General features: G+C 39.8%; 1 protein-coding gene across 2 annotated transcripts in view; it reads left to right on the forward strand.

Annotated features, from left to right (window-relative positions):
• Positions 1–13,298, forward strand: part of PHEX (phosphate regulating endopeptidase homolog X-linked) — a 224,937-nt gene that overhangs the window by 52,528 nt on the left and 159,111 nt on the right. For both annotated transcript variants that reach the window (XM_025372572.1, XM_025372573.1), the window contains exons 6-7: positions 7,424–7,492; positions 10,984–11,100. In XM_025372572.1, coding sequence (XP_025228357.1) covers positions 7,424–7,492; positions 10,984–11,100 — 186 coding nt within the window. The remainder of the gene's footprint in view (positions 1–7,423; positions 7,493–10,983; positions 11,101–13,298) is intronic.

A 13,298-nucleotide genomic window follows, 5' to 3' on the forward strand; every position in this document is an offset into this window, starting at 1 on the left:
TTTTTCAGATTATTTGCTTTTGGTGTATATAAATGCTGCTGATTTTTTTGTATGTTGATTTTGTATACTCCAACTTTACTACATTTGTTTATCAGTTCTAATAGTTTTTTGGTAGAGCCTTTAGGTTTATCCAAATATAAGATCATGTTATCTGTGTACAAGGCTAATTTGACTTCTTCCTTTCCAGTTTGGATGCCCTTTATTTATTTTGCTTGCCTAATTGCTCTGGCCAGGACTTCTAATATTGTGTTGAATAAAAGTGGGCAAAACAGGCATCCTTGTCTTGTTCCACATCTTAAAAGAAAGGCTTTTAATTTTTCACCATTCGGTATGATGTTGGTTATGTGTTTGTCAGATATGGCTTTTACTTTTTGAGGTGTGTTCCTTTTGTACCCAGTTTGTTGAGGGTTTTTGTCATAAAGGGATGTTGAATTTTACTGAATGCTTTTACAGAATGTATTAGAATGATTATGTGATTTTTGTTTTTGGTTCTGTTAATGTGATGTGTTTATATTTAGTTACTTGCATTTGGATTTTCCATTTTTTTTTTGAGAAGGGATCTCACTATGCTGCCCAGGCTGGACTTGGGTTCAAGTGATCATCTAGCCTTGGCCTCCTGAGTAGCTGGTACTACAGGTGTATGCCACTGCACCCAGCATATCATGTCTATTGATTTGTGTATGTTGAACTATCCTTGCATCCCTAGATTAATCTCACTCCATCAGAGTGAATGATCTTTTTCATGTATTGTTGAATTAGGTTAGCTAGTATTTTGCTGATAATTTTTGCATCTATGTTCCTAAGTCATATTGGCCAGTAGTTTTCTTTTCTCCTTGTGTTCTTGTGCAGTTTTGGTATCAGGGTAATGCTGGACTCATAGAATGAGTTTGGAAGTATTCCCTTCTCTTCAGTTTTTTTTTTTTTTTTTTTTTGAAGAGTTTGAGTAGAATTTGTATTACTTCTTTAAATGTTTTGTAGAATTTAGTAGTGAAGACATCAAGTCCTGGGCTTTTCTTTGATGGGAGACCTTTTGTTATGGCTTCAATCTTGTTACTAGGTATTTGTTGAGGTTTTCTACTTCTTCATGGTTCAATGTTGGTAGGTTGCATATGTCCAGGAATTTATTCATTTCTTCTAGGTGTTCCACTTCGTTGGCATATAGTTCTTCATGATAGTCTCTATAATTCTTCGTATTTCTGTGGTCTCAGTTGTTATGTCTTCTTTTTCATTTCTGATTTAATTTATTTGTGTCTTCTCTCTTTTATTCTTAGTCTAGCTAAAGGTTTGTTGATTTTCCAAAAAAAAACACAAACACACACCAAACTTGTTTCATTGATTTTTTTTGTGTGTGTTTTTATAGTCTAAATTTCATTTATTTCTGTTCTAATCTTTATCTCTTTCTGTCTACTAATTTGGGGTTTGGTTTGTTCTTATTTTTCTAGTTCCTTGAGTTGTATCATTAGATTGTTTGTGAATCTTTATTTGAAGTGTTTCAACCTTTTTGATGTAGGCTTTTATTGCTATAAAATTCCTTTTCAGTACTCCTTTGGCTGTATTTCATAGATTTTAATTTGTTGTATTTTCATTTTCATTTGTCTAAAGAAATTTTTAAATTTCTTTTTTATTTTTTTCATAGACCCATTGGTCATTCAGGAGCATATTGTTGAATTTCCACGTATTTGGCCAGGCATGATGGCTCATGCCTATAATCCCAGCACTTTGGGAGGTCGAGGTGGGTGGATCACCTGAGGTCAGGAGTTCGGGACTAGCCTGACCAACATGATGAAACTCTGTTTCTACTAAAAATACAAAAATTAGCCAGGCATGGTGGCGGGTACCTGTAATCCCAGCTACTCGGGAGGCTGAGGTGGGACAATTGCTTGAACCTGGGAGGTGGAGGTTGCAGTAAATGGAGATCATGCCACTGCACTCCAGCCTGGGCAACAAAGCGAGACTCCATCTCAAAAAAAAAAAAAAAAATTTCCATGTGTTTGTGTATTTTCCAAGTTTCCGTTTATTATTGATTTTTAGTTCCATTGTGGTCAGAAAAGATAACTGATATGATTTCTACTGCTTTGAATTTGTGGAGACTTATTTTGTGGCTTAAAATATGATCTATTCTGGAGAATGTTCCACATGGTGATAAAAAGAATATGTATTCTGCAGCAATTGGGTGAAATGTTCTGTAAATGTCAGTTAGGCCTATTTGGCTTAGTGTCTAGCTTAATGCTGATGTTTCTTTGTTGATTGTCTAGATGATCTGTCCATTAGTGAGAATGGAATGTTTGAAGTTCCCTATCATTGTATTGCAGTCTCCTTCTCCCTTTAGATCTATTAATGTTTGCTTTATATACTTAGGTGCTCCAGTGTTAGATGCATAGGTATTTATAATTGAGATAGGCAATATATTGCTATGTCTCCACTAGGTCCTTGCCTGTTTTTCTGGCACTAAATGGCACCTTAAACCTACGTTTGCTTTGACTCTAGCCAAAGATCAGAGCACTCCCAGTCCAGATATAGGGGAGATCCTAAAGAGGATATCCTGGCAGTGTGGAAAAGCTGGTTGGCGGTTGGTGTACAGGTGACCTGTGGAATGAACCTCCTCTAGCATAATGCTGCTGAATAGCCACTCTGATTTGGTATCTCCTTTGACCAAGTTATGGAGCAGAGTTTCCAGGGCTGGGTATGGTAGTCCCATCTCCCCTCTTTGTCTCTTGCTGTCTTTAGGAATATATCTCCCTTCAGGCATTCATGATGCCTTCTGTGGGTTAAGGTATGAGCAGGTCTTCTGTCAAAGAACGCAAGATGGTCGGGAAGCTGGTTGTCCACCTTGATCTCAGTTTTTCCAGTGTCGAAACTATGAGTCAGGGAAAATTTCTGCATGCTAATTGCTGGACAGATTGGTTGGAAGGGCATCATAGAGAAATTTGATTCTCCTTTGCTTGGAGCTTTTTCACTTCTCTGTGGCCTCAGCAACTGATTCATCCTTATATTTGAGTTCTGGGATATTGCTGGTGAGAATCTTAGTGCTGTATATTTGTTTTTAGTTTCCTGTGTATATGTTGGGGTGGGGAGGGAAGCCAGGTTCTGTCTCCACCACCGTTTTGAAACCTGAAGTCCAGACTCCATTTCCTACCTCATAATTTGTAAGCTCTTTCTTCTTGTATTACTACTTTGTCTTCTAACTTGAGGTTTATTATCACTGGAATGCCAGTTGTAATTGGAGAAAACATTTATATTTTTCAGTTAAATGTGTTGGATTTCCTTAAAAACATATTTTATTTTTTGTTTACAGTATTCAGATCAGTTGTAAATGCAAGGATTTAAAAAATCTCAAATAACAGTGTCCTGATGGCTTCATGAGAAAGTCTTTTGCCTCAACAGTTTGTATGTTTCTAATGAGATTTATTTGACTGACCTTATTCAATTTGTTGGTTGGTGTGTTTAAAATGTTCCCTAGAAACCATAACAATCTGAAAGTTTATAAAAGGTCTGGTAACCTCACTTGAATTATCTAAACTTTCACAATAAGTGGATTTAACTTTATTTCATGAGAGAGAAACTTTGGCTTTCTTGATAGTATCTACACAGTTTCTTTTCCTATGAGACTCAAGCTCAAAAGATTCTTCAAGTGGTCCAAATTTAATGGAACGCCAAAGTGTCTTAATCATAATATTGTGTTTCATGATCATGGCTTGCTTAATTTTTGGAAGAAATAGTGGCACATTGGGAATTGCAATAGGACAAAGCCAGGAAGAATTGTGACTTCATTGTTTCAGGCCAATTAGGGCTGAACAAAATAATTAGAGGATTTTAGCAGTATACACGGACAAGATGGATGTTTTGAAAGTGCCTTTTTTCCCTTGAAACAAGAGTTATGTTTTTCCTGGAATTTTTCGTAATATCACTAATTCTTAACATGGCCTTTGTAAAATTTGTTGTATTAAGGGCAGTTTCATGGAAAACTATAATCTTATACAAATTTATGTATTTAAGAATAAAATATTTAGGATTATAGTAAGATGAAAAAGAAGTTGGAGGAGATGGATCAAAACAATTTAAAGTCGGCCGGGCGTGGTGGCTCAAGCCTGTAATCCCAGCACTTTGGGAGGCCGAGACCATCCTGGCTAACACGGTGAAACCCCGTCTCTACTAAAAAATACAAAAAACTAGCCGGGCGAGGTGGCGGGCGCCTGTAGTCCCAGCTACTCGGGAGGCTGAGGCAGGAGAATGGTCTAAACCCGGGAGGCGGAGCTTGCAGTGAGCTGAGATCCAGCCACTGCACCCCAGCCTGGGCGACAGAGCAAGACTCTGTCTCAAAAAAAAAAAAAAAAAAAAAAAAAACAAAACAAAAAAAAAAAAACAATTTAAAGTCATATAAACTAATGGTATGGGCATGTAGGATTCAGTTTTTATTCAGATACTACTAATTTTTAATTTGTTATTTAGATTTTGTTTCTTAGTTTGGCTTAATGTTTAATGTGTGAATTAGAGATTTAATTTGGAAAAATCTACTCTTCTTGAGATTCATTTTGTTTATCTTTAGTCAGTTGCTGATACTCAAGAAAGAACAAACCATAGATTTAGAGAAGGTGCTGGAAATGTTTTTAAAGTATCTTAAAATTTACATAAATTCATTTTTTGTGATGTACCTGTCTGTTTTGACAAATGCAGAGAGTCATGTAACCACCACTGTAATCAAGAAATAGAATAGTCCCATCATCCATCCCCAAATACCTCATGTTATCTCTTTGCTAAGTCAGACCTTCTCCTCATGCCCAAACCCTGTCAGCCATCACTTTGTTCCCTGTTCCTGTAAAGTTTGGCTTTTTCAGGATGTTAAGTAAAATTCACCCATATTGTATCAGTTCATTCTCTTTTATTGTTGAGTAGTATTCCATTGTATACCACAGTTTATACTTTCATGAGCTGGAGGACATTTGAGTTGTTTCCAGTTTTGGGTGATTATGAATAAAATTACAGACAGGTTTTTGTGTGACTTTTAAATTTTTTTCCTGGATAAATACCTAGAAGTAGGATTGCTGGCTCTTATGTAAATGTATGTTGAACTTTATAATAAACTGTAAAATTGGTTTCCTTCCAAAGTGGCTGTGCCATTTTGCATTCTTACCAGCAATACATGAGTGATTCAACTTTTCCACATCCCCACCAGCAGTTGTCAGATTTTTTTTTTCCATTTTAACAGATCTATAGTAGTGTTTTATTGCGGGTTTAATTTACATTTTCCTAATGACTAATGATGTTGGGCATATTTTCATGTGCTTATTTTCTATTTTCATATGTTCTTCGATGAAGTGTCTGTTAGAATCATTTGCTCAATTTTAAATTGAGTTGTTTCTTTTCTTATGGTTGAGTTTTGAGGAATCTTTGTGTATTCTAGATACATATCCTTTGTCATATATGTGATTTTTCAGATATTTTCCCCATTCTGAAGCTTGTCTTTTTATTCTGTTAAGTTTCTTTTTTTGTTTTTCTCGAGACGGAGTCTCGCTTTGTCCCCCAGGCTGGAGTGCAGTGGCGTAATCTCGGCTCTCTGCAAGCTCCGCCTCCCAGGTTCATGCCATTCTCCTGCCTCAGCCTCCCGAGTAGCTGGGACTACAGGCGCCCGCCAACACACCCGGCTAATTTTTGTATTTTTAGTAGAGACGCAGTTTCACCGTGTTAGCCAGGATGGTCTTGATCTCCTGACCTCGTGATCTGCCCGCCTCGGCCTCCCAAAGTGCTGGGATTACAGGCATGAGCCACCGTGCTCAGCCTAAATTTCTTTCAAGAGCAAATTTGTTCAATGTTGATAAAGTCTAATTTATTAATTTTTGCTTTTAAGGATTGTGATTTTATTGTCATGTCTAAAAACTCTTTATCTAACTCCTAGTAACAAAAATTTTTCCCAATATTTTTTTCCAGAAGTTTTATAGTTTTGGGTTTTACATTTAGGGCTATGATTCATTTTCAGTTAATTTTTGAATAAGGTGTGAGGTATGGGTAAAAGTTTATTTTCTTTTTGCTTATGATGTCCAGTTTTTCTTTTCTTTCTCTGAGATGGAGTCACACTCTGTCACCAGGCTGGAGTGCAGTGGTGCCATCCCAGCTCGCTGCGACCTCCATCTCCTGGGTTCAAGTGATTCTCCTGCCTCAGCTTCCCAAGTAGCTAGAATTACAGGTGTGTGCCAGCACGCCTGGCTCATTTTTGTATTTTTAGTAGAGACTGGGTTTCACCATGTTGGCCAGGCTGACCTTGAACTCCTGGCCTCAAGTGATCTGCCTGCATTGGCCTCCCAAAGTGCTGGGATTATGGGTGTGAGCCACCACACAAGGCCTGGATGTCCAGTTTTTCTAGCACACTCTGAAAAGACTGTCTTCTTTCTTTTCTTTACCTTTAAGGTGCTGAAAGTTGTTTTTTGTTTTGTTTTTTTCTGAGACAGAGTTTTGCTCTGTTGCCCAGGCTGGAGTGTAGTGGTGCAATCTCGGCTCACTGCAGCCACCACCTCCCGGGTTCAAGCAATTTTCCTGCCTCAGCCTCCCGAGTAACTGGGATTACAGCCATATGCTACCACACCCGGCTAATTTTTGTATTTTTAGTAGAGACAGGGTTTCACCATGTTGGCCAGCCTGGTCTCGAACTCCTGACCTCAAGTGACCCACCCGCCTTGGCCTCCCAAAGTGCTGGGATTACAGGTGTAAGCCACCACACCAGCCTAAGGTGCTGAAAGTTTTAATTCAAGAATTTATACTATACTTTTCTATCACCATAATTCTACTTATTTAGTTGTCTGGTTATCATTTGTGTTTTTATTACTTATCCTAAACCTTCCAGAGAGGGTTCTAACATTTGCAAAGGTTTCTCAAAACAAAATTACTTGATTCCATTCAAATAAAAAAAATTCAATGCCATATGTTATTTTAGAGATAAGGAGTTGGAAAAGTCTAGTTAATCAACTCCATCCAGATTGGCGTTTTGCGAAATACTGCCATGAGAAAAATACTGGATCTGGTGATCGGGGACAATGATTTTAGTCTGAGCTCTGCCCAATCATGTTACCTTGGGAAAGTCACATCAATTATCTGGCTTTTGTTTCTCCTTCCACTGAATAAGGGTGAATAGCTAATAATCTCTAAGATCTATTCCAACTGAAATAGACTTGTTGTTATTCAGTGTTGGTAGGACCTCAAAAGGTTTAGAAAACATAAATTAGAAAAGCAGGGGCAGGTCTCTGATACTTTATTATATCGGTCATTGCCAAAGTACCTATTTGCATGTAGTTCGGAGTGTACTGAATTCTTTTTGTAATGGTGACATGAGCTCAAAATATGGCTGGGATGCAGACGATTTCATCACTCTTGTTAACATGGTACATAAGAATTTACAGTGCTAGCAGAATGCTTTCTGTTTTTGTTTTTACAGCTGGACCAAGCAACACTCTCCCTAGCCGTGAGGGAAGACTATCTTGATAACAGTACAGAAGCCAAGTCTGTAAGTTTTACTCATATTCAACTATGTGCCTTATCAGACTGCTATCAGGTCCATTACTTGTTCTAAGGTCACTGCTGCTTTATTGGAAATGAGCAGTGTGGCTATTCAATGACCATATTCCCAATACAGGAAGACTTTTATTCAGACAGATAAATTCCACTCCCTGTCTTTCTAGAAGTCTGCTCATCAAGGCTGTACAAGTCTCAGTACTCAATGCCCTTATTATCTAGCTTGGGAGACAGCAGGCCCAAATGAAATAACAAAGAAATGAGCTTGCAGTCATTCATTCCTCAGAAGTGCAGAGAACTCACTATCAGTTGCAGAAATAAAGCGTCGGAAGGGATACCCAGGAGACAAATGGTTCCCAAATTGTACTGCTTTAGAATCACTTGGGAGTCTTTCATGAAATGTTGCTTCTTGGGTCACAGCTCTGGAGAGTCTGACTTAGTAGACTTGAGGTAGGGTCTGAGAATCTATATTTTTAACAGGTGTTCCAGGTTAATGGAGGTTTAATAAGAATCAGAAAGGATCAATCAAGTTAGACTTCTTGGGTTGGCTTAGAAATCTAGCAGTTTCCTGAATATTGGAAAGAGCTGGTTCATTTCTGACACTTTCAATTTATTTTGGAAAATTTATTGAACTTCCAAAGAAGCCTCAGACCTAGGTCCCCTGGGTCTATGCTGTTACTAACTTCTATACATAGAAGGCTCTGGAGGGAAGCTAACTAAGATGCTGGGCAGCTTTCTTGCCGAGGACACTCGTCAAAGAGGGTTGGCAAGTTTACCTTCCTAAAAGTAGACAGAGTGAACATTTGCCAATGTGGGGGAGGGTGTACCCCTGGTTTTCATGGAGTCTCAGCAACTAGGCTCAAAATCATCTCCCCCATAACCTATCAGTCAAGTCCTAGTGATTCCACCTTAAAAATATCTCTTCCATCCCCTTGGTCCCTCTTTTCTATCCTGACTACTATAGGTCAGATTCTTGTTAACTCTTGCCTTGGCTACAACAAGTAGCCTTTTAACTGTTACTGCCTCTCCTTCATCACATTGCCTCCTTAGCACCAGTTGGCAAGTTCCGTTCTCAAAGCACTGCTCCCAGCATGCCTTTGCTCCCAAGACAGGGTCTAAATTCTTTAGAGGGCTTTCAAGGCTGCCTCATGACTTCATCCCAAGTCATCTTTCCCATCTCATCTGGATTTGTTCTTCCCCCAACAAAAGCAGCTTGCCCATTGTATTAGTCCATTCTCTCTCTGCTAATAAAGACATACCTGAGACTTGGTGATTTATGAAGGAAAGAGGTTTAATTGACTCACACTTCCACATAGCTGGGGAGGCCTTACAATCATGGCAGAAGGTGAATGAGGAGCAAAGTCATGTCTTATGTGGTGTCAGGCAACAGAGCTTGTGCAGGGGAACTCCCATTTATAAAGCCATCAGAGTTCATGAGACTTACTCACTACCATGAGGATATGTGGGGGAAACCACCCCCATGATTCAATTATATTCACCTGGCCCTACCCTTGACATGTGGGGATTATTACAATTCTAGGTGAGATTTGGGTGGAGACACAGCCAAACCGTATCACCTACCTCACAGGACTCTTCACTGCGTCGGAACCAGTCTCCCTCAAATGCTATGTCCCCAATTTCTCCAGGCTAGATTTTCTCTGCAGCTCTTCAGTTTCCAAGCATGTAGCAGCTTTATTAAGGAAGTTATTTTGATGTCTTTAATGTTATAGTTAATAATTACATGTTTATCTCCCTCACTGTTTGGGAACCAGACACCTATTATATTTTTGTCTGTACCACTCTTTCCTAACATATGCACAGAGGGCCTACTAAGCCACCTTGTACATTTGAGTAGGTACTCAATAAATACATTTTTTGGTTTTTCTTTTTACATAGAGTCTTGCTGTGTTGCCCATGCTGAAGTGCAGTGGCATGATCTCAACTCGTTGCAACCTATGTCTCCTGGGTTCAAGCGATTCTCAGCAACCTCAGCCTCCCGAGTAGCTGGGATTATAGTCATGCACCACCCTGCCGGGCTAATTTTGTAGTTTTAGTAGAAACAGGGTTTCACTATGTTGGCCAGGCTGGTCCCAAACTCCTGGCCTCAAGTGATCTGCCCACCTCGGCCTCCCAAAGTGTTGGAATTACAAGTGTGAGCCACCACACCCGGCCAATAAATATGTTTTGTTTTGAATTGAACTGGGAATAGCAAAATATTATTTCTATTTAAGACTATTTTCTTTTTTTCTTTCTTTCCTTTTTTTTTTTTTTTTTTTTTTTTTTTGAGATGGAGTCTCCCTCTATTGCCCAGGCTGGAGTGCAGTGGCATAATCTCGGCTCACTGCAACCTCCACCTTCTGGGTTCGAGCGATTCTCCTGCCTCAGCCTCCCAAGTAGTTGGGACTACAGGAGTGTGCCACCATGCCCGGCTAGTTTTTTGTATTTTTAGTAGAGATGTAGTTTCACCTTACTGGCCAGGCTGACCTCGTGATCCGCCTGCCTCAGCGTCCCAAAGTGCTGGGATTACAGGCATAAGCCACCACGCCTGGCCTATTTAAGACTATTTTGAAAGCTTGCTTACTGATTCAACAAATATTTATTAAAGGCCTGCTATATTCTAAGTACTATATAGGTCCTAAGGTCACACACATAGTAAGAATAGCTTATAGAGGCAAGGTATATGTTAGTAAATCTTATTCCCAATGCATGAGAAGTAGGTCATTTAATACCTGGTGCGTTGAGATCTCACAAATACGTCTGAAATGAGAGGTGGGCCTAAGGCAGTTCTTTAATTCCCATGATGTAAGGTCACCCCCACCCCACCCAATGACATATGAGTAGCCCCAAAATGGGTTTATGAGTATGTAGGAAGGAAATTCTATGTTTGCTATTTGTTAGGTTTCACATCATCGTTCCTCTCTTTTCTCCTTTTTTTCCTGAGCTAGGGAGCAGAACTTTGTGAAAACTGTAAAAAACTGAAAAGACACAGGACTGCTGTCACTGGTCTTTTATTTCTTAGTGTGAAGGTGGGTAAATTGAGTTGCAAGAGAATAAATCACACCTCCCACCATTCTTTATGGATCAGGCCTCCTGCTTTTAGAAACAGTTCTTTCCCATTATTTTATTAAAGCCTCACTTGTCTGGAAAGAGGACATCTGACCTTTAACTTTCTATTCTTGTCTCATTTGGAGTTATTTCATGTATCCATAATATCGACGGTTGCCAGAAAACTAGTTCTCTTGATGCTTGATGGCTGGGCATCTCTGTCTGTCATGGAAACAGTACCCAAGTAGCCATCACTCTTTTTTCTCCCAAAGTGTTATGTGGGTGGCTGGTATTGCATAATGCCTGCACCATACTTTGAGTACAGAGTGAAAATAAAAGACATTTATTTCCGCCTGCTATTTCTGCTCTTCCGTGTCTCCGAAACATATTTTCTAATAAGCTATTGTCATGGTCACTTTGTTCTTTTATTTCTTATAGTATCGGGACGCCCTTTACAAGTTCATGGTGGATACTGCCGTGCTTTTAGGAGCTAACAGTTCCAGAGCAGAGCATGACATGAAGTCAGTGCTTAGATTGGAAATTAAGATAGCTGAGGTAAGTCTTCACTGAAAATTTCTTTCTTTCCTTTACTTTCTTTTCTTTTCCGTATATTAAAGGCAGTATATCCTGAATGAAAATATAAATTGCAATCAAATAATAGTATTTTCTGTCATTGCCCTTTGGGCCTAAGGTAGAACTAGTAGCATCGCCTCTAGGAAGTAACAAGAAGGACTGTGACAGAAGAGCTCTTCATTCCTTCCACCTCCCTGGTTTAAGCCCATTCAGTGTCCATATGTTGCTCAGCTGTGGCCAAAGAATAGCAGCAGAGAGACCCTCTGACCGTTTTTCCTGGAGAAACTCATGTTTGGCTTAAATAGAAGATAGATGTTTAATAAATCCTTAGTAATCTGGCTTGAATGGAAGGTTGCTTTTAATCCAGTCCATGTTTTGTGCTATCCCCACTCAGAATCATTCTGGCTTAAGTTCTGGGCTCAGGGAAGTCTGTCCACCAATACGGGATATAAAAGTTGATATAGAAGTAGGTAGGACATGTTGGTAAACGTTTTTAAATGACCTTTCTGGTATTACTTTGTATCTGCCCCTGTTTTTTCATTCTTTTCTTGCGCTACTTTAATGAATATCATTGTATCATATGCATGACACAAAACTACATGTCTGTGTAAATTACCTTAACTTCTTTTTGCCTCATTGTAGAGACAAAAAGATGTAAAAACAAACTTATGGGCAAAATAATGAGAACTTCTAAATGGTTAGCTTTGTTTATGGAGTAACTTTTTTCTAGAAGAAACAAAATGTAAAAACCTCTCTATATGTTCCTAGGCCAAGAGGGAACAAATGTGGTAAAATCTGCTTCTGGGGAAACCCTGTAGTGAAAGAAAATGATACTTTTTACCAAGCAACTTTTGCACATGTGTTGGAAATCTTCCACAAGAGAAGTTAGTAAAAATCTCAAGGTGAATAAGAGTCCAAATGTTGATTGGTTTTGTTTGGCGAGGTGCTGGTGGTGTGTTGAGGTATGGGAGTAGGGATGAAGGATAAGGGTAAAGAGGAATTGGTCTCTCTGTCTTTGCTGTGATGATGTTCGTGTACAGCTCTCTCCAAACTCCTACTTGTAGTGCAAGAAGTTCATTCCTGCATGTCACCTTTGAAGACTGTGAAGACTGCTGCACGTGTCTCGAGGTCCATGACTGTGCCTCTGAGCCATGTCTAGAGTCTGCCTGAATTCTCTTTCCAGGCACATAGGAGGCCCAGGACTCTCATTTGGACTAAAACTCTGAAACAGCAGGGAAGGCCTTGCCCTGAGCCAGGGATTTGGACCAAAAAGGGAACTAAAAACAGCTGGGCTGAGGCAAGACTGGGAATTGTCAAGAGGCTAAATGAAGTGACAAATCTGTTGTGTGGAGGGGAGTGGCTGGCAGAGAGCTGAAAACAGCTCTGAGGCCAAAGATCTCCAACTTGGGGCTGTGAGACTCCGAGGGCGGAGGAGGGGCTGGTGGAAGAGGAGTGTGGATATTCTCTGAGGCAATGATTCACACAGAGCCAGGAGGCTGTTTGTAAGTTACGTGTGGTCTCTCCTGTGGAGAGTGAAGAAAGGGAAGCTAAGGACACTGAAGCATTTAGCAAAGAGGGGGCAGATATCTGCCAGTAAGCCCTCTGTAATCTTTACCTTGAAAAATCACTGCTAGTAATGCTTACCTCCGTATCTTACACTACACATCACTAGGTACTTTCAAAATTAGTGGGATATGTAGTCCTAGGGAAACTTCTGAAGCTGAGAAGACAAGACAGTCCAGTCTAGCACAAATAAGTCCTTGTAAACACAGCCATGGAAGCATATACTTAGCCAGTCCAGCTGGAGAGATGTGTGCACAAGGAGAGGTCTTATTGATGGAGTAGCCCTTGTGATTGGAACCAAGTGGAGTGTAATTGGAAAGGCTTGCTAGAAGCAGTGAATCTTGGGCAGTCCTGAGTCATAGTTCAAACCATGGAGGTGGTGATGGTGGATAGGAGATGTAAGAGTAGGAGAGTCATGTGTGCAGTGGAAATGTGGCAAGTTTAATGCAAGGGAATTAGATGATGGAAGGCCCGAAGGCAAAGTCATGATGTGATTGAAGGGTGGATATGGGAGCTACTGCTGGTCAATGGAAGTGATTAAGATGATCCTTCAGGAAGATAATCATTGCTGTTCTTCTTAAGTTAAACATAGTGGAGGCTAGAAGCTCAGATTTGGT

Source organism: Theropithecus gelada, chromosome X (genome assembly GCF_003255815.1).
Source record: "Theropithecus gelada isolate Dixy chromosome X, Tgel_1.0, whole genome shotgun sequence".
In the NCBI taxonomy this organism is placed as follows: domain Eukaryota; kingdom Metazoa; phylum Chordata; class Mammalia; order Primates; family Cercopithecidae; genus Theropithecus; species Theropithecus gelada.